The sequence below is a fragment of the Chrysemys picta genome, chromosome 20 (assembly GCF_011386835.1).
Source record: "Chrysemys picta bellii isolate R12L10 chromosome 20, ASM1138683v2, whole genome shotgun sequence".
Classification (NCBI taxonomy): Eukaryota; Metazoa; Chordata; order Testudines; family Emydidae; genus Chrysemys; species Chrysemys picta.
The window spans coordinates 11,805,227-11,826,488 of NC_088810.1; the positions used below are offsets into that span (position 1 = coordinate 11,805,227).

At 54.6% G+C, this 21,262-nt stretch overlaps 1 protein-coding gene across 1 annotated transcript; it reads left to right on the top strand.

Annotated features, from left to right (window-relative positions):
- Positions 1-1,364: 1,364 nt before the first annotated feature.
- On the top strand, positions 1,365-20,360 carry LOC112060666 (zonadhesin-like). Its single transcript, XM_065574678.1, has 12 exons — positions 1,365-1,407; positions 2,359-2,585; positions 2,733-8,099; positions 9,193-9,769; positions 11,089-11,678; positions 13,222-13,789; positions 14,170-14,771; positions 15,367-15,940; positions 17,967-18,166; positions 18,655-19,035; positions 19,710-19,998; positions 20,350-20,360. The coding sequence occupies exons 1-12, from the start codon at positions 1,365-1,367 to the stop codon at positions 20,358-20,360; spliced, it is 9,429 nt and encodes a 3,142-aa protein (XP_065430750.1).
- Positions 20,361-21,262: the final 902 nt, after the last annotated feature.

Here is a 21,262-nt window from a genome sequence, read left to right on the forward strand (position 1 = left end):
CACCCAAATTCACGGTCAGCTATTCACATTCCCTTCCTTTCCTGTGAATCTGTTACTTTATCTATCATAGAATATCAGGGTTGGAAGGGACCTCAGGAGGTCATCTAGTCCAACCCCCTAAAGGTCATCAAGTCCAGCCCCCTGCCTTCACTAGCAGGACCAAGTACTGATTTTGCCCTAGATCCCTAAGTGGCCCCCTCAATGATTTAACTTATAACCCTGGGTTTAGCAGGCCAATGCTCAAACCACTGAGCTATCCATCCCCTATCCTTGTTAGCAACACTGAATCTGTGCAGCTGTTTTGTCTGCACTACTTAGACAAAGGCCAAATTATTCCTGACTCCATGGTGTTCTCACTTCCAAGTAATGGTGGCTCAATACACAACCACATTATGTCAAGTCCAATTCTCTCATAACATGGGGCCCTACCATATTTCACAGGCTTTCAGAACATCATTTTCAGCACAGATATGTAATTCCTTAAACATGATCCATATGTACATTTCGCAACAACTAAGATGACCAGTGGTTTTGGGGGTCTTGGTAGAGACCTCACATGCCACCTTTTGGTAAACTCAATATGCATACCTCTGACTGTGAAACTCTAGGGTCCCCCACCAGCTGGAATCAAGAAGTTCCTGGATCACAGCCCCCACAATTCCTAGTGGGAGGCTGTTCCACAGCCTCTCTCCTTTAGTGGTTAAAATTTCCAGCCATGGCCAGTTTCTCCACATTGGTTCTTGTGCCAATGTTCTCCTTCAGTTTCATAGATCTTCCCCCTCCCAGACATTTATCCCCTTGATGTATTACATATTGGAGTTAAGACTGCATTTTAGTCATGGGTATTTTTAGTACAAATCATGGACAGGTCACAGGCAGTGAACAAAAATTCACAACCCATGACCTGTCCATAACTTTTACTATATACCCCTAAATAAAACTTGGGCCAGGGGGCCTCGGGTGCTGGGCAGGGGTGGCCCGGGATCCCCGCTGGTGCTGGGGGGAGGCAGGCGGCAGCACGTGACCCGGGACCCCCACTGGTGCTGGTGGGGGACGGGCAGTGGCACACAACCCAGGACCCCCCACAGGTGCTGGGAGGAGAGGGGGCTCAGGGCTTGGCAGGGTGTTGGGGTGGGGGCAATGCTTACCTGAGGGGGAGAACTTCCTGGCTCCCAGTGATGTCCCTGACGCTCCTCGGGGGAGGGGAAGCCAGGGGGGCTCTGCATGCTGCTCCCACCACAAACGCCAGTTCCGCAGCTCCCATTGGCTGGGAACCGCAGCCAATGGGGGCTGCGGGGGCAGCACTTGCAGGCGTGGGCAGTGCGCGAAGCCCTCTGGCTCCTCCGCCTAGGAGCTGCAGGGACATGCCGGTGGGAGCCGGGGAGCTTCTTCCCCCCCCACCCCCAGGTAAGTGCTGCCTTGCACCCCAACACCCTGCCCCAGCCCTGACCCCCTCCCACACCCAAACTGCTGTTGCTGCTGGCCCAGAGGTTGCCCAGCTCAGGCAGCCCCTTAGCCAGCCACACTAGCTGCAGAAGTCACAGAGGTCACGGAAAGTCACGAAATGCATGACTTGCGTGCATGGGCGGTGGGTGAACCAGTGGCTTGGGGAGGCTAGCCCCCGGGCTGGCCCACCCCTTCCCACCTGAGGCCCCGTCCCTCCCTCCTCCTTCCCCCCCAAGCCCAGACACACTCCCTGCAGCCCTGAGCCCTGGATCACTGGACAGGCAGGTGGCCGCCAGCCCCGGAACGCTGGGCGGGCATGCACCTCCCCCAACCCAAAGCACCAGGCCAGCGGCCCACTCCCCCAGCCTCAGAGCACCAGACACCGCACAGCCCCCAGCCGCGGAGCACTGGGCAGGCGGGTGGCATGTGCCCCCCCAGCCCTGGAGCACTGAGCAGCGCAGCCCCTGGGCCAGGGGCCCTCCCAGTCCCAGCTACTCCAAGTCCCAGCCACCCAAGCCCCAGCCCCAGCAGGCTTCCCTTCCTGAAAGAGGAGCAGCCTGCCTGGGCTGGGGCCAACAAACAGCAAGAAGGGCCACGCGGGGGTGTTTGTGGAGGCACAGCCTTCCCCTGCTTATTAGATGTGCCACCCATGCTCCCATGACCTCCGTGACAGACACGCAGGCTTAATTAGAGTCAAATAATGGGGACAGATGCAGGCTGCCTATGTGCAATGCCATAGATGACTGGCCCAGGTGGGTACCTGTGCCGTCCTGTCTCACACTGCTGTTCGCAGAAACCAGCTTCGTTTCCAGCTCCCGCTAGATACCACCCAAGTGGCAGGTCTTGCCATGAGCATGAGTGATACTTCCACGGTGGCCTTTTCAATGAATTGTGTGTATTTTTCTTCCTCAGCTGCTAGTCTCGAGCATCCCAAGCACCCAGATCCCTGCAGTGGGGTGCAGTGCCGAAGGGGGCACCAGTGCATTGACAAGAATGGAGAGCCAGATTGCATCCCTGACTTTCGAACCTGCAACTCAGTGTACTGCAAAGAAGGGACTACTTGCAATATTGTACACGGCTGGCCCAGGTGCGTCCCCAGCCCGCCGTCCTGCCATCACATCAAATGCAAAAAGGGGACTGTGTGCAAACTTCAGAATGGCTGGCCCAGCTGTGTCCCTGTGCCATCCTGCCAGAACACCCATTGCAAGGACGGGACCTTTTGCCAGATGGCAGACAGTGGGCCCAAGTGCATCCCTGTACCATCCTGCCAGAACACCCATTGCAAGGAGGGGACAGTGTGCAATATCATAGATGGCTGGCCTAAATGTGTTCCCATGCCATCCTGCCAGAACATCCACTGCAAAAAAGGGACCATGTGCCAGGTCGTAGATGGCTGGCCGAAGTGTGTCCCTGTGCCATCCTGCCAGAAGACCCACTGCAAGGAGGGGACCATGTGCCAGGTCATAGACGGCTGGCCCAAGTGCATCCCTGTGCCGACCTGCCAGAATACCCACTGCAAGGAGGGGACCATGTGCCAGGTGATAGACAGCTGGCCCAAGTGCGTCCCTGTGCCATCCTGCCAGAACACCCACTGCAAAAAGGGAACCGTGTGCCAGGTCATAGATGGCTGGCCCAAGTGTGTCCCTGTGCCATCCTGCCAGAACACCCACTGCAAGGAGGGGACCATGTGCCAGGTTGTAGATGGCTGGCCCAAGTGCATCCCTGTGCCATCCTGCCAGAATACCCACTGCAAGGAGGGGACCATGTGCCAGGTCGTAAATGGCTGGCCCAAGTGTGTCCCTGTGCCATCCTGCCAGAACACCCACTGCAAAAAGGGCACAGTGTGCAAAGATATAGATGGCTGGCCCAAGTGCATCCCTGTGCCGTCCTGCCATAACACCCACTGCAAAAAGGGCACAGTGTGCAAAGATAAAGATGGCTGGCCCAAGTGTGTCCCTGTGCCATCCTGCCAGAACACCCACTGCAAAAAGGGCACAGTGTGCAAAGATATAGATGGCTGGCCCAAGTGCGTCCCTGTGCCATCCTGCCAGAACACCCACTGCAAAAAGGGCACAGTGTGCAAAGATATAGATGGTTGGCCCAAATGTGTCCCTGTGCCATCCTGCCAGAACACCCACTGCAAAAAGGGAACTGTATGCCACATGATATATGGGTGGCCCAAGTGCATCCCTGTGCCATCCTGCCATGACACACTCTGCAAAGAGGGCACCGTGTGCCAGGTCATAGATGGCTGGCCCAAGTGTGTCCCTGTGCCATCCTGCCAGAACACTCATTGCAAAAAGGGTACCATGTGCCAAATCATAGATGGCTGGCCCAAGTGCATCCCTGTGCCATCCTGTCAGAATACCCACTGCAAAAAGGGGACCGTGTGCCAGGTCGTAGATGGCTGGCCCAAGTGCATCCCTGTGCCATCCTGTCAGAACACGCATTGCAAAAAGGGCACCGTGTGCAAAGATATAGATGGCTGGCCCAAGTGTGTCCCTGTGCCGTCCTGCCATAACACCCACTGCAAAAAGGGCACAGTGTGCAAAGATATAGATGGCTGGCCCAAGTGCGTCCCTGTGCCATCCTGTCATAACACCCACTGCAAAAAGGGCACAGTGTGCAAAGATATAGATGGCTGGCCCAAGTGCGTCCCTGTGCCATCCTGCCATAACACCCATTGCAAAAAGGGCACAGTGTGCAAAGATATAGATGGCTGGCCCAAGTGCGTCCCTGTGCCGTCCTGTCATAACACCCATTGCAAAAAGGGCACAGTGTGCAAAGATATAGATGGCTGGCCCAAGTGCGTCCCTGTGCCATCCTGCCATAACACCCACTGCAAAAAGGGCACAGTGTGCAAAGATATAGATGGTTGGCCCAAGTGTGTCCCTGTGCCGTCCTGCCATAACACCCATTGCAAAAAGGGCACAGTGTGCAAAGATATAGATGGCTGGCCCAAGTGTGTCCCTGTGCCATCCTGCCAGAACACCCACTGCAAAAAGGGGACTTTTTGCAGCATAGTAGATGGCTCGCCTAGGTGTGTCCCCATGCCATCCTGCCAGAACACACAGTGCAAAAAGGGCACTGTGTGCCAAATGATAGACGGCTGGCCCAAGTGTGTCCCTGTGCCATCCTGCCATAACACCCACTGCAAAAAGGGCACAGTGTGCAAAGATATAGATGGCTGGCCCAAGTGTGTCCCTGTGCCGTCCTGCCATAACACCCATTGCAAAAAGGGCACAGTGTGCAAAGATATAGATGGCTGGCCCAAGTGCGTCCCTGTGCCATCCTGTCATAACACCCATTGCAAAAAGGGCACAGTGTGCAAAGATATAGATGGCTGGCCCAAGTGTGTCCCTGTGCCGTCCTGCCAGAACACCCACTGCAAAAAGGGCACAGTGTGCAAAGATATAGATGGCTGGCCCAAGTGTGTCCCTGTGCCGTCCTGTCATAACACCCATTGCAAAAAGGGCACAGTGTGCAAAGATATAGATGGCTGGCCCAAGTGCGTCCCTGTGCCATCCTGTCATAACACCCATTGCAAAAAGGGCACAGTGTGCAAAGATATAGATGGCTGGCCCAAGTGCGTCCCTGTGCCATCCTGTCATAACACCCACTGCAAAAAGGGCACAGTGTGCAAAGATATAGATGGCTGGCCCAAGTGCGTCCCTGTGCCGTCCTGTCATAACACCCACTGCAAAAAGGGCACAGTGTGCAAAGATATAGATGGCTGGCCCAAGTGTGTCCCTGTGCCATCCTGCCATAACACCCACTGCAAAAAGGGCACAGTGTGCAAAGATATAGATGGCTGGCCCAAGTGCGTCCCTGTGCCATCCTGTCATAACACCCATTGCAAAAAGGGCACAGTGTGCAAAGATATAGATGGCTGGCCCAAGTGCATCCCTGTGCCATCCTGCCATAACACCCATTGCAAAAAGGGCACAGTGTGCAAAGATATAGATGGCTGGCCCAAGTGTGTCCCTGTGCCATCCTGCCATAACACCCATTGCAAAAAGGGGACTTTTTGCAGCATAGTAGATGGCTCGCCTAGGTGTGTCCCCATGCCATCCTGCCAGAATACCCAATGCAAAAAGGGCACTGTGTGCCAGATCATAGACGGCTGGCCCAAGTGTGTCACCGTGCCATCCTGCCAGAACACCCACTGCAAAAAGGGCACAGTGTGCAAAGATACCGATGGCTGGCCCAGGTGTGTCCCTGTGCCATCCTGCCAGAACACCCACTGCGAAAAGGGGACTTTTTGCAGCATAGTAGATGGCTCGCCTAGGTGTGTCCCTGTGCCGTCCTGCCAAAACACCCAGTGCAAAAAGGGCACAGTGTGCAAAGATACAGATGGCTGGCCCAGGTGTGTCCCTGTGCCATCTTGCCAGAACATCCAGTGCAAAAAGGGAACCATGTGCCAGGTCGTAGACGGCTGGCCCAAGTGTATCCCTGTGCCATCCTGCCAAAACACCCACTGCAAAAAGGGGACTTTTTGCAGCATAGTAGATGGCTCGCCTAGGTGTGTCCCTGTGCCGTCCTGCCAAAACACCCAGTGCAAAAAGGGCACAGTGTGCAAAGATACCGATGGCTGGCCCAGGTGTGTCCCTGTGCCATCGTGCCAGAACACCCACTGCGAAAAGGGGACTTTTTGCAGCATAGTAGATGGCTCGCCTAGGTGTGTCCCTGTGCCGTCCTGCCAAAACACCCAGTGCAAAAAGGGCACAGTGTGCAAAGATACAGATGGCTGGCCCAGGTGTGTCCCTGTGCCATCGTGCCAGAACACCCACTGCGAAAAGGGGACTTTTTGCAGCATAGTAGATGGCTCGCCTAGGTGTGTCCCTGTGCCGTCCTGCCAGAACACACAGTGCAAAAAGGGGACTGTGTGCAAGGTTGAAGATGGTTGGCCAAAATGTGTCTCTGTACCATCCTGCCAGAATACCCATTGCAAAGAAGGAACCCTCTGCCGGGAGGAAGGTGACTGGCCCAAGTGTGTCCCTGTGCCATCCTGCCAGAACACCCGCTGCAAAGAGGGGACTGTGTGTAAGCTTGATGATGGTTGGCCCAAGTGTGTCCACATCCCACCATCCTGCAAAGAAATTCAGTGCAAAGAAGGAACAGCGTGCAAGATGGTAAACGGCTGGCCCAACTGCCTCCCTGTGCCGTCCTGTCAGAACACCCATTGTAAAGAGGGCATGGTGTGTGAGATGCTTCAAGGCTGGCCCATGTGTGTCTCCTCCCTGCCTTCATCATGTGCTGCCTTTTTGTGCCAAGAAGGGACCATGTGCGAGATGGGGAAGGATGGCCCCAGGTGTGTTCCCGTGCCACCATCCTGCCTGAATTTCCAGTGCCCACCAGGGACTGTGTGCGAGATCGTTCACGGCTGGCCCAGTTGTGTCCCAGTGCCATCCTGCCACCACTTCAAGTGCAAACAGGGCACTGTGTGCAAACTGGTGAATGGCCAGCCAGAGTGTGTGCACACCCCACCAGCCTGTGAGGGAGTACATTGCAAGGAAGGGACTGTGTGTAAGGCCATCGATGGCTGGCCCAAGTGTATGCGATTTTTCAGAGCTGCCCCATTGTCTCCACCGTCTTGTGCTGAAACTGCCTGCAAACCGGGCACCGTGTGCCAGATGGTGGATGGCTGGCCCAAGTGCATGCCAAAGAAACCCTCCTGTGATGGCATCCGTTGCAAACCAGGTACCGTGTGCCGGATGCTGGATGGTTGGCCCAAGTGCGTGCAGAAGAAACCCTCCTGTGAGAACATCCGTTGCAAACCAGATACTTTGTGTCAGATGGTGGACGGTTGGCCCCAGTGTGTGCCAAGGAAACCCTCCTGTGATGGCATCCGTTGCAAACCGGGTACCGTGTGCCGGATGGTGGGCGGCTGGCCCAAGTGCGTGCCAAAGAAACCCTCCTGTGACAGTGTGCATTGCAAACCAGGCACCGTGTGCCAGATGGTGGACAGCTGGCCTCTGTGTGTGCCAAAGAAGCTCTCCTGCGACAGCATCCGTTGCAAACCAGGTACTGTGTGCCATATTGTGAACGGCTGGCCGCAGTGTGTGCCAAAGAAACCCTCCTGTGAAACCATCCTCTGCAAACCGGATACCTTGTGTCAGATGGTGGATGGTTGGCCCCAGTGTGTGCCAAGGAAACCCTCCTGTGCCAGCATCCGTTGCAAACCAGGTACCGTGTGCCAGATGGTGAATGGATGGCCCAAGTGCGTGCCAAAAAAACCCTCCTGTGATGGTGTGTATTGCAAACCAGGCACTTTGTGCCAGGTGGTGAACGGCTGGCCCAAGTGCGTGCCAACCCACAAGTCCTGCGACACTGTCCAGTGCAGCAAAGGGATGGTGTGCGAGGTGGCAGGTGGTTGGCCCCAGTGCGTCCCAGCATCGCGCTCCCAGCCCATCTGCTGGGCCTCAGGCCACCCCCACTACCACACCTTTGACGGGCACAGCTACGACTTCCATGGCACCTGCAGCTACACTGTGGTCAAGACCTGCAGCCATAAGCCCAAGCTCCCTGCCTTCCACATCATCGCCAAGAGCCAGAAGCGCGGCAACACACGGGTCTCCTTCGTCAGCCAGGTCACCGTCAAGGCCTACCACTACAACATCACCATGGTCAAATACGAGTATGGGCTCGCCAGGGTAAGGAACTCAGTACAACCCACAGCCATGCCATTGGGGTCAATGGGGCTAAGTCACTTCTCACTCACCCGATGTAAATCTGGAGTGACTCCACTGGAGCTAATGGAGTTACACCTTTGTGTGCGAGTGGAGAATCAGGTTCCACTGACTATAACAGAGTGGATCAGATCAGGGCCGGCTCCAGCATTTCTGCTGCCCCAAGCAAAAAAAAAAGCCACAATTGGCGGCGGCAGTTCAGCGGCAGGTTCTTCGCTCCTAGAGGGAGTGAGGGACCTGCCGCCCCCGAATTGCCGCAGGTGCCGCCCCTCTCCCTTGGCCGCCCCAAGCACCTGCTTGTTAAGCTGGTGCCTGGAGCCGGCCCTGGATCAGATGCATCCAGTGGCCACCCTTTTTTGCCAGACACTGCCCAGACAGCAGGACACAGTCCCTGCCCCTCCTGAGATCATGGCCCCGTTGTGTCAGGCGCTGCCCAGACAGAGCAGGACACAGTCCCTGCCCCTCCTGAGATCAGGGCCCTGTTGTGCCAGGCACTGCCCAGACTCACAGCGAGAGACACTCCCTGCCCCCAAGATCTCACAAGCTGAACGGAAGTGGGAGGACGTTGCAGCGCTAGCATACAAAGTAGGAGATCTTGGTTTACAATTCCCTGCTGTGCCACAGATTCTCTGTTTGATCCCTGTATTCTGTGGATAATGGCCCTGCTCTCTCTCCCAGGGGTTGTGAAGTTAGATCCGTTAATGCTTGCGAGGGGCCTAGATGCTCCAGTGGAGGAGGTCCTGGCACTGGGAGATTATGGCTGAGTTCTGCCAGGTAGGCTGCCTGGTTCCCAAGGGAAATTGGCATCCAGATCCCTTGTAAAGGGTGGTGGGAAAAAATCCCACCCTAGTACAAGGGACAGAGCCAGGAATCAACATTGCTGAGGCCTAGCCCAGCTCCCAAGCCAATGCTGAGGGAAAGCCCTAGTGGCACAGGTGGGACTTGAACTCAGGTTTCCAAAGACCCCAGCCAAGGCCTTAGCCACAAGGCTGCTCTTCCCCTCAGCCTGGTGTTCGGCATTTAGCATGATGGAGGCTGTTCCCTTAACCCTCCCCAGGTGAACGGCCAGCGGACCCGCCTGCCTGTCTCCCTGCACGACGGGAAGCTCTGGCTCCACCAACGGGGAGGCCAGCTGGTCGTGGAGGCTGAGTTTGGCCTGAAGGTCTACTACGACTGGAACTACTATCTGGTGGTCAAAGTCACCAAGGCCTTCCTGGGCCGGCTGTGTGGCCTGTGTGGCAACTACAATGGGGACCCCAGTGATGACTTCCTCACCCCCTCGGGGCACCCAGCTGCCAATGCCTTGGAGTTTGGCAAGAGCTGGAAGGTGGAGGATGGTGACAGACAGTGCCGGCATGGCTGCAAGGGGAAGTGTGGGGGCTGCTCACCGGAGTTGGTGAGGCACTACCGCGGAGAGGCCTACTGTGGTCTGATCACCAAGACAGCCCAAAATGGCCCCTTCCGGCGTTGCCATGCTTTGATCAACCCCAAAGCCTTCCTGGATGACTGTGTGGCCGACCTCTGCACCTACGATGGCTACAAGCAGATCCTGTGCCGGGCGCTCAAGACTTACGCGGACGCCTGCCAACGGGAGGGCGCAGTGGTGAAAGACTGGAGGAAGCAGGCCGGCTGCCGTGAGTAATGAGAGGAGATGGGGCCATGCAGGGCCGGTGCAACCATTTAGGCGACCTAGGCTGTTGCCTAAGGTGCTAGGATTTGGGGGGCGCCATTTTCTTCAGCAGTGACCGCGGCAGCTGGATCTTTGGCTGCCCTGGTCGCCGCTGGCATTTAGGCGGAGGGAGCTGGGGCAGTGGAGCGCAGGTAGGGCCGCCTGCAGCAAGGGGGGGGGCACGCAGGGGAACTCCCCGCCCCAGCTCACCCCTGCCCCGCCTCCTCCCCGAGCACGCCGTTGCTGCTTCACTTCTCCCAGCTCTGATTGGCGCCGCAAGCCTGGGAGGCGGGAGAAGTGAAGCAGCCACGGCGTGCTCGGGGAGGAGGCGGGGCAGGGGTGAGCTGGGGCGAGGGGGGTGCCTCAGGGTGGGGGGGTGGGGAGCTGCCTCAGGACGGAGGGGGGAGCTGCCGCGGGGGGGGCGCCTCAGGGTGGGGGCTCGGGGATGGGGGGGCGCAAGGTGGAAGTTTCGCCTAGGGTGCGAAACATCCTTCCACCGGCCCTGGGGCCATGGGCAGCCATATCATTGAGTGCTGGGAGTGTGGGGAAGGGCTGAGGACATGGGTGTTCTGTCCAATGGGTGCATTTTGTTGGGTTTCCACCAGCATGGGGCTCTGGGTCCCAATATGATGGAATGTGGTGTTAATGTCTGGATGGAAGGATAGGTATAGGTCCTATAGAAGGGTGGATAGTCAGAGTAGATGCATATATGGACGGACACATCTATTAGATGGATGGGTGGATACCATGGATGGATGGAGAGGTGAACACATAGATAGAGACAAATGGAAGATACCTGGATAGACTGGATGATAGATACCACAGATGGATGGAGAGATGGAGACAGATGGAAGATGGATGGATAGATATTGCAGAAGGGCGGTTAGATGTATGCTGTGGATGGAGATGGACTGTAACTAGTTGGATGGATGAATATACTGTCTGCAGTGTGCATGTGTAATAACTACCACCTCCCGCAGGATGTGTTGCATCTGGTGTGTGTGTGTGTGTGTGTGTGTGTGTGTGTGTGTGTGTGTGTGTGTGTGTGTGTGTGTGTGTCCGCACCCACTGCTGGATGGAATCAGATTTGAACAGCTGTGTGTCATACCCCCCATACTGCTGTCAACAGAGAGCAATTCCACTTTAGCACAGGAGGCCCAGGCCTGTGTTTGCACAGCAGAAGAAGACCCCGGGGCACGCGTATAATGCAGCAGAGAACTCCAGTGGCCATGGCTTTGTTAGAGAGCAGTAACCACTGACGCTGGTGTCCTGTCCCTTTGACAGCTCTGCCCTGCCCAGAGAACAGCCAGTACCAGCTCTGTGGCTCTGCCTGCCCTTCCACGTGTAACGACTTTGCATCCCTGGACAAGTGCCGCTTGCCCTGCATGGAGACCTGCCAGTGCAAGCAGGGCTACATGCTGGACGGGGGTCAGTGCATCCCCAAGGGGCGCTGCGGCTGCATCCACAAGGGGCGTCTCTACGCCCCCGGAGAGCATTTCTGGGGGGATAAGACATGCCAGCAGAAGTGCCAGTGCAACCTGCACAGCAGGAAGGTCACCTGCCAGATCTCCCGGTGCCAGGAGGGTGAGGAGTGCCGGGTGGCCAACGGCATCCGGAGCTGCTACCCCACCCGCTACGGAACCTGCTCCGCCCTGGGGGAGTCGCACTACATCACCTTCGACGGGCTGCACTACGACTTCCGCGGCACTTGCGTCTACCTCCTGGCTGGCTTGTGCCACAAGAACTCCAACCTGGTGAAGTTCCAGGTCCTGGTGCAGTACCAGAGGAAGGGCAGCAAGAATGGCTCTGGCACCAAGGTGGTAGAGATCCAGGTCTACGGAGTGAAGCTTGTCATTATCCACGGAAAGGTCCGGGTAAGTGTGCAGTCACTGCAGGGTAAGTGTGCAGTTGTTGCAGGGTAACTGTGCAGTCACTGCATGCAGCTGCGCAGATGCAGGCACCTTCTTTTGACATCAAGGAGTACTACCCAGTAAAGAGTGAATACATACAGAATAAAGAATGAGTAAAGAGAAACTACTGAGTAAGGAATGAGTAAGGAGTTATTAGCGAGTAGCTAATAAGTATTGAATAAGTAGTGGGTAAGGAATATGTAACGAGTAGCTACTAAATAAGGAACAAGTGTTGAGTAAGGAGTGAGCAAGTGAATAAATACTGACAAAGGATCAAGAAATGAATTTACTACTGAGCAACTAGTGGGGAATGAGTAAGTCATGAATAATGAATGAGTAAATAGCAAGTAAATACTGAGAAAGAATGAGTAAGTACTGAATAAGGAGAAAGGAAGTAGTAACTACAGAGTAAGAGGTGAGTAAGTACAAAGTAAGGCATAAACATTGATGAAGGCATAACTTCTTAGTAAGTAGTGAATACTGAGTAAGGAAAGCATAAGGCACAAATACTGAGTAAGGAGCAAGGAAGTTATAACTTCTTAGTAGGTAATGAGTAACTACTGAGTAAGGAGTGAGTAATCAACAAACAGCTCAGTAATGTAATTTTCTAACAGCGCATTGTTCAACAGAATTATTTTAATAGTGTTGATTTTGAAACAAACTTGTGTTGTTAAGATAAGGAAGTGTGGTTTACTACTTCTCATAACACAAGAACTATGGGTCACCAAATGAAATTAATAGGCAGCAGGTTTAAAACAAATAAAAGGAAGCATTTCTTCACACAACACACAGTCAATCTGTGGAACGCCTTGCCAGAGGATGTTGTGAAGACCAAGACCATAACAGGGTTCAAAAAAGAACTAGATAAATTCATGGAGGATAGGTCCATCAATGGCTATCAGCCAGGATGGGCAGGGATGGTGTCCCTAGCCTCTGTTTGCCGGAAGCTGGGAATGAGCGATAGGGGATGGATCACTTGATGATTACCTGTTCTGTTCATTCCCTCTGGGGCACCTGTCACTGGCCACTGTCAGAAGACAGGATTCTGGGCTAGATGGACCTTTGGTCTGACCCAGTAGGGCCGTTCTTATGTTCTTATGTCCTTGTTTGAACATTAATTGTTAATTTCGTGAGCATTCATGCCCGCCATACAATTTCCATACCCAGATGTGGCCCTCAGGCCAAAAAGTTTGCCCATCCCTTAGTTACTAAGGGGTAAGGAATAAGTAGGTAGTGAGTAGGGAATGAGTAACTCCTGAGTAAGGAATGAATCATGAGTAATTAATAAAAACTACTGACTAAATACTTAGGACTCTGGATTAGGCTCTGTGAGTCAAAGATGTACAAGATGTTCCAGTCTCGGTCCTGTGCCCACTGAGCGGGATCTGTATTCACCTAGACACCGAAGGGTGTTTTCTCCTGGGCTAAAGACGTTTCCATGGCCAGAGATCAGTTTTAATCCTGGAGTATTCTCTCTCCCCTTGTATCCCACTGCTACCCTCCACAGCTGAACGGCCTGCAGATCAACCTCCCCTACAATATCGACTATGACAAGATCTCTGCCTACCACCGGGGCTGGGACATAGTAGTGAAGACGGCCTTTGGCCTAACAGTGACCTTTGATGGCCAGAACCACATCCGGGTGAAGGTGCCAGCCACCTATGGCCGCTCAGTGTGTGGCCTGTGTGGCAATTTTGATGGGGAAGATGCCAATGACATGACCATGAGCAACCTGCTGCCGGCGCCCACCCCATCGGACTTTGGAAGGAGCTGGAAGGTCCGGGACATCCCAGGCTGCATGGAGATGGAGAAGGAAGACTGCATGGACATAGCGAGGGTGGAGAAGCAGCATAGAAAGGGCAAGAAAGAGTGCGGGCTCCTCCTGGCCAGGGATGGCCCATTCAAGAAGTGCCACAACAAGGTGAACCCAGAGGGGTACTTCAAAGACTGCATCTTCGACCGCTGTTCCCACAAGGACAACCAGACTGTGGTCTGCCACATCCTCGCCTGCTACTCTGCAGCCTGCCAAGCAGCTGGTATCAAGGTCTATGAGTGGAGGACCAATAAATTCTGCCGTGAGTGTGCCCACTGCATGGTGTGTCATCTCTTCCCTCACCCCTGGGGCTCGTGCTTTTAGATCCAAGGGTCCCAGGTTTGATTCCCACTGGGCACTCTGTATAAATACATTCCCACGGACAAGCCAACTGGTGACACTTCCATGGTCCCAGCCGCCCAGGGATGGGGTGGGATCCAAGGGGCAGGTCCTCTCTCCAGTCTCTGGTTGGGTGGGAGAGGGGCAGGGACATGTGGGAGGAGGGGATGGGTTGTTGGGGGATGGAAAAGAGGGGAAGAGAGTTTGGGAGCATAGAGGAGATGGAGAGAGGATCACGGGAATAGGGGTCAGGGTCAGCACTAGGAAGCTGGGACATCCACATCCCTCTGATGTTCCTCGTAGGGCCACCCTGCCCCCAGAACAGCCACTATGAGATGTGCTCCAGCAGCTGTCCAGCCACCTGCCGCAGTCTCTATGTCCCGACCCGCTGTCCCAGCAAGTGCCGGGAGGGCTGCGTGTGCGACGAAGGCTTTGTGCTGAGCGGTGAACAGTGCGTCCCCCTCTCCCAGTGCGGCTGCGTCCACCGGGGCTTCTACTACAAGCCAGGCGAGACCTTCTACCCCAACGGCTTCTGCAAGCAGAAGTGTTCATGCCAGGCCGGAGGGATCGTGGAATGCCACCATTTCTCCTGCGGCCCCAATGAGGAGTGCCGGGTAGTGGACGGCATACAGAAGTGCCACCCAGTGGTGCCCAGGACTGGCACATGCCATGCCGCTGGTGACCCCCACTACCTGACCTTCGACGGCTTCCCCTTCGATTTTCAAGGCAACTGCACCTACGTCCTTGCCAAGAGTTGTGTCCGAAAGGGCTACCTGCCTTCCTTTGCCATCCACGTGAAGAATGAACGGCTGGGCAGGAGCAAAGCTGCTGTCACCAACACTGTGTCCATCATCGTCTACAGACGCACATTCACATTAGTGCGGAACAGGAACGGCATTGTCCTGGTAAGAGCGCACATAGGGCTCTTGGGGAGCCTCTGTCTCTGATTGGCTGCCAAAGGTGGCAGGGCATGGGGGAAAGGCGGGATGGGGAAGAGGGGTGGAGGGATGCAGGAGGGTGATAGGTGGAAGGATAAGGGGATGCAGAGAGAGAAGGGTGGAGAGATAGATACTAGACTGGTGAATAGGTGGATTAATGGGTGGATAAGGAGATGCATAAATGGATATTAATGGATGAATCGATACAGCTCATTGGGTGGGTGGATACTGGTGGATGGAAGAAAGGGAATGTGTGTGGATGGATGGATAAGGTGAGTGGGTGAATTGGTGGCAAGATGGATAAGGTGGATGGGTGGACGGACGAGGGGGATGGGATGGAGAAGGTAGATGGCTGGACAGCCAAGGGGGGTGTGAATGGATGGATGGATGGATGGATGGATGGATGGATGGATGGATGGATGGATGGATGGATGGATGGATGGACAAGGGGAATGGGATGGATGGAAGGATATGTAAGAGGACCTATCATAGGCAGTAGCTGCCTTACACAGTAAATGCCACAGTTCCTATTAAACCCACTCTCTCCCCTCCCCTGCCCCAGGTGGATGGCATCTCCTACTACCTTCCCTTCCAGCTGGAGAGTGGCTTGGTGCGTGTTTACTACCATGGTGCCAATGTGGTGTTGCACACCAAATTTGGCCTGCACATCTCCTTTGACCTGAACTACTATTTGGCCATCACTGTGCCCAAGAGCTACCGTAGCCAGACCTGTGGCCTGTGTGGCAACTACAATGGCAAACCGCACGACGATCTCCTGCGGCCCAACGGCCACCTGGCCCGAGACCTGCGGGACTTGGGTGTCTCCTGGAGGGTGAAAGTCCCCGGGGCGGTGTGTGACCACGGCTGTGCCAGCCTGGTCTGCCCCGCCTGCCAGGAGTCCCGGAAGGCAAGCTACGTCCACAACAACTACTGCGGCATCATCCGGGCACCCTATGGACCTTTCAGTGCCTGCTACTCCACCCTCAACCCCACCGTCTTCTTCAACAACTGTGTGCACGACTTGTGTAAAGCTGGGGGGAACCGGCGGCTGATGTGCAGGTCCATCCACAGCTACGTCACTGCCTGCCAGGCCGCTGGTGTCAAGATCAAGCCCTGGAGGACCAAGAAGTTCTGCCGTAAGGGTTGCCCATGGCTGAAACCCAGTCCATCCCTCCTCGATATCCCTCTGCTTGTGTCACAGACTCACAGGTCGTGCCCACTCTTGGCCCCTTATGGTCCCTCGGGGAAACCCCCTTCATTGCAATGCCCTTTTCGGGGGTCCACTCTCTCTCGGGGGTTAAGCCCCTCCACCTCCTGGAACCGCACCTCTCTGAGCCATAGCACGCCTGTTTCTTACCGTTGGCCCCCTCAGGGAGTCCACTCGCTCTGGATCCCCGGGGCCTCCACTCCCAGAGGGAATAATGCCACCCTGTTCTCTAGACCGGAGCGACTCTCAGCCAGCGTAAAACAGGAGGGTTTATTGAGTGTCTGAACACAGCACAGGAAACTCTCAGGGCCCTCAGGCCTGGCCTCCTTCAGCACAGCACATCTAAGTCTCTCCTGCATCCAGGTAGGCTCTGCCTGCTCTCTTTCCAGTCCAGCTAGGCATTGGATATCACCAGCCCCAACAGCTCCTCCCCATCCTTTGTCTTCTGTCCAGGTAAACAGGTCGCTGGGGCCCTCTCTCTTCAGTTCTTTGTTCCCCTCTGGCTGGAACTGGTTGGTCAGGTCACCGGGGTCCTCTCTCCTCAGCCCATTGTCCTCCCACTGGCCTGAACTGGCTGACTGCCAAGCTGGGGTGGGCCTCTTAGTCACCAGGTCACCAGTTGTTAGGGTTTCCCATCTCCAGGCCATTGTCTGGGGGTCCCGGCTGATAGGCGAGGTCACACCTGGTCCTCTGCAACAACAAACTCTCTCCCACCACCTTGTTAAACATGCAGCACACAGGGAAACTGAGGTGCACGCACACTAGTCATGTAAAACATGACAAAAATTCCCAACTTCGTCACAGCTTGTCTCTGCATCCCTCCATCCACTTCTTTCTTGGTCCATCCATTCACAGCATCCACCTCTCTTCAGAATCTATTTCTCTCTCCTTCCACTCCATCCACAGCATTCATCTACTTACAATATCTATGTCTATACCCAACTGTCCATCCGTCCTTCCTCAGTATCCTTCCCTCCACATTCATCCATCCATCTGTTTGAAATCTCTCTCTCAGTCCCTCCATCCCTGTTCAGGATCTATCTTTCCACAGATCCTTCCATCCACAGTATTTATCCACCCATCCGTTCACAGTATCTATTCCACCATCCATGATATCTCTGTCCTCATCCTTTTATGCGTTTGCAGTATACATCCAGTTAGCCACCCACAATAGCTTTCTTTCCATCTATCCACCAATTCATCCATCTATCCCTTTATTTGCAATATCTCTGTCCATCCAACCATCCATCCACAGTAGCTGTCCACCCATCCATACCTCCATCCATCCATCTGCAGTCTCTGACCATCCATCCATCTATCCACAGTATCTATTCATCCATTCATCCCTCCATCCATCCATCAGCAGTATCTGCTGCATCCATGCATCCATCCATCCACAGTATCTCCATCCATCCATCCAGAATCTCTGTCCATCCATCCACCCATCCCTTCTTCCATCCATCCTAGTATGTCTGTCTGTCCATCTATCCGTCAATCTACAGTATCTCTGTCATTCCTTCATCAGCAGTATCTCTGTTTAGCTATCCATCCCTCCATCCATCCATGAGCAGTATCTCTATCCATCCATTCATCCCTTCCTCCATCCATCCATCAGCATCTCTGTCCATCCATTCATCCCTTCCTCATCCATCCGCAGTATCTATACATTCATCCATCCATCCCTGCCTCCATCCATCTAGCAGTATCCCCATCCATCCATCTGCAATATCTCCACTGCTCCTTTCCTCCATCCATCCATCCTCAGTATCTCCGTCCATCCCCTCCTCCATCCTTCCATCCATCAGCAGTATCTGTCCATCCATCCACCCATTCATCCAAGAGTCGCAGAAAGAGGACACTCTTATAAAACCCCTTCTCCATCCTCCTACTGTTCATTCCCTCCCTATCCATCCTCTATGCACTAACCCTCTCTATTCTCCTCTCTTCCCCTCTAGCCATGAACTGCCCAGCCAACAGCCATTACAAACTCTGTGCCAACCCCTGCTCCAGTGGCTGCAAAGGAGTGGCCAACATCACCAAGTGCCCCAAGATCTGCGCTGAAGGGTGCCAGTGCAACAAAGGCTATTTCAGGGCCGGCAACGAATGCGTCTCCATTCGGCACTGCCACTGCTTCCGCAAGGGCAGGTATTACAAGGTGAGCCCTTGCCCGACAGGGCAAGCCCAGTGCGGTAGGCATCTGGAGGCAGAGAAGGACCCAAATGAGAATCCACGGCTGCCCCACACTGAGCTGGGGAACCAGGGGTTCAGCACAGGACTGATGTGTGAGAGGGGAACAGAGAGAGATAGGGGGCTGTGGGGAGATGGAGGGGTGTGAATGGGGATGGATAGCTCAAATACCCTAACGTTGGAATCCTTCAGTCTGAAGCTGCTATTATGAAATCAGAAAGGAAGTAACATTTCATTCTGGATATTCCCAGAGCTGGGGTTAGAACCCAGGAGTCCTGACTCCCAGCCCCCCTGGTCTAACCCACTAGACCCCACTCCCCTCCCAGAACCCAGGAATCCTGGCTCCCAGCCCCCTCTCCCGCGCTCTAAGCACCAGCCCCCACCCACCTCCCAGAGCTGGAGATAGAACCCCGGAGTCTGCTCTCTGTCCGACCATGTATCTGTCTCTCCTGGCAGCCAGGTGAGAGGGTGCTCACGGCACGGTGTCGGCAGCGGTGCAGGTGCATCCCAAGAGGTGGGGTGGTGTGCCAGTCATTCCAGTGCCCAGCAGGGGAACTCTGCGAGCTGAGCCAAGGCCGATGGGGCTGTGTGAGACGGGACGGGAACTGCACCGTCACCCGAGGCGACGTCTTCACCTCTTACGATGGGGTCTCAGGGAAGGTGCCCCTGGATGGCACCTATGAGATCTCCTCGCTCATCGACACCAGGGCCCCCAGCTGGTTCCGCGTGGTGGTAGAGTTCCAGACCTGCAAAAAGTGCCGTGCACCCAGAGTCACGGCCATCACCGTCTACTTTCACAAGCTCACCATCCTGGTCAACCGCAACGGCAGAGTCTTGGTAAGGGGGAATGCTGGGGAGGTGCCAATGGGGGCCTGTCAGTCTGTCTGACTATTGCCCCTACAGTGTCTGTCCATCCATCTGCCATATCACCTGCATTGTCCATCCATCCATCTATCAATAGCATCTAATCATCCCTCTATTGTATCTCCCATCACCATCCATCCATCCATGCCATGTACAATGTCCATCCATTCATCCTTCCATCCATTGCATTTATAGCATCTGTCCATCCATCTAACCATCTGTTGTATCTCCCATCACCGTCCATGCCACCTACAATGGCCAGCCACCCTTCCATCCATCCATAGCACCTAGTGTCCATCCATCCATAACACTTATAGCATCTGTCTATCCATCTAACCATCCATCTGTCTATTGTACCTGGAGTATCCATCCACCCATCCATCCCTAGCACTTACAGTGTCCATCCAACCATCCATCCATCTACAATGTCTATCCATCCATCCAACTCTTGCACTTACAGTGTCCATCCATTCATCCATGCCATCTGCAATGTCTGTCCATCCATCCCTCCATCCCTGGCACTTACAGTGTCTGTCTCTGTACCCACACGACGCAGACTCTCTATCCACAGTCTGAAGTGTTTCTCTATCCCCTCTCTTTGTCTGTCTGGCATCTCTGGCAGTGACCTCTCCATTTGTATGTTCCAGGTGAATGGGCGCCCTGTGCGGCTCCCGGCCAGGCCCTCCAGAATCGTGTCAGTGAGCCGGGCAGGGAATGTGGTGACCGTGGCCCAGGGCTCGGCACTGCGGGTTCTCTTCAGCACCAGTGGGGACGTGACCGTGAGAATTAATGGGAAGCTTGCCAGGAAGGTGCAAGCCGCCTGCGGGAACTACAACGGGAACAGTGCCGACGACCTGCGCCTGCCCGATGGGACAGTCCTGGACAACATCGGCGAGGTCCTCAGCTACTGGAGATTCTCCGAGAACCCCCAGGATGGTACGTGGGGCAGAGCAGAACCAAGAGCCTGTGTCCAAAGGAGCTAAGGGGCCAGTGTCCCAGATTGGTATCTCCTGCCCCAGATCAGATCAATGGGCCCATCTAACCTGGTATCCCACCTCCACCCTGCCATCCATGGGCCCATCTACCCTCGTATTGTTCCCCCAACCCCCATCGCCACCCCAGATCAGATCAATGGGCCTAGTATCCCCCCCACCATGGCCCCACTTCAGACCATGGGCCCATCTAGCCCTGTATTTTTAGAATAGCAGAATTTTTGACTCTCAAACGAAGAGGAAGTTAAGTGGTTGCTTTATTTAACCTTTCCCCCACCCTTTTTTTTTTTTTAAGATTACGACTGAGATACGAATTTCTGAAGCCCTCTAAGGATTCAGGTCGCCCTCGGGAAATCCACCAGGCTCTAAGACACAACGGATCCCAGCTTAGCACAAGCACTAAATTCCCTTCCCTAGATCCCTGTGCAGAGCAGCTGACTTTGTGGATTGCTTGCAATGCAGAGATGCTGTTTAAACGCTATGGCGGTGGATGTCCTCAGCTGCTGTTAATCAGCGTAGACCCAGCAATGGAGTTCCACCAGCTGAAGATCTTAGTCTAGATTGCAAATTAATGCCTGATTTCAAAACTCTCTGTGTTTTTTACTAATATTACCAAGCCCCTTTTTGTCTCAAAGTGTTATGCAAATTATTTATGTTGAGGTCGCTGTACCTGCCACTGAGATGCAGCCACCTCTGGGGAGGCAGCTGGCGAACAGCCGCACAGCGATGCTTCACAAGGATGGTTAGCCCAGCACTGAGATGCAGCCACCTCTGGGGTGGGGCAGCTGGGAACAGCCGCATGGGGATGGCTCGCCCAGCACTGAGATGCAGCCTCCTCTGGGGTGGGGTGCAACAGGTGTTTAACACACAGATGCACAGCAACACTTTGGGACAGTAAGTGAAGGAGAATCCTGAATTCAACTGAAAGCGCTCTAAGAATCTATGAATCAATAAATGCTTCTGGCAAAGGCTTTGGATTTGCTTCTGTGTCGTTATTTTTCTCCCACCTACATCTTAGTTAGTTAGCCATTTCTCTTTGCATGTGGCTAAATAGACAAACAGTCTCCTTCTGACCCCCGCTGCCCTGCTCTCTGCAGCCCGGAGCCCCCTACTCAGCCCCCATCCTGCTCTCTGAATAGATAAATAGAGAGAAAGAGAGAGCAGTGGATGGTGGATGGAACAATAGGTGGATGCACCAAAGGGTACGT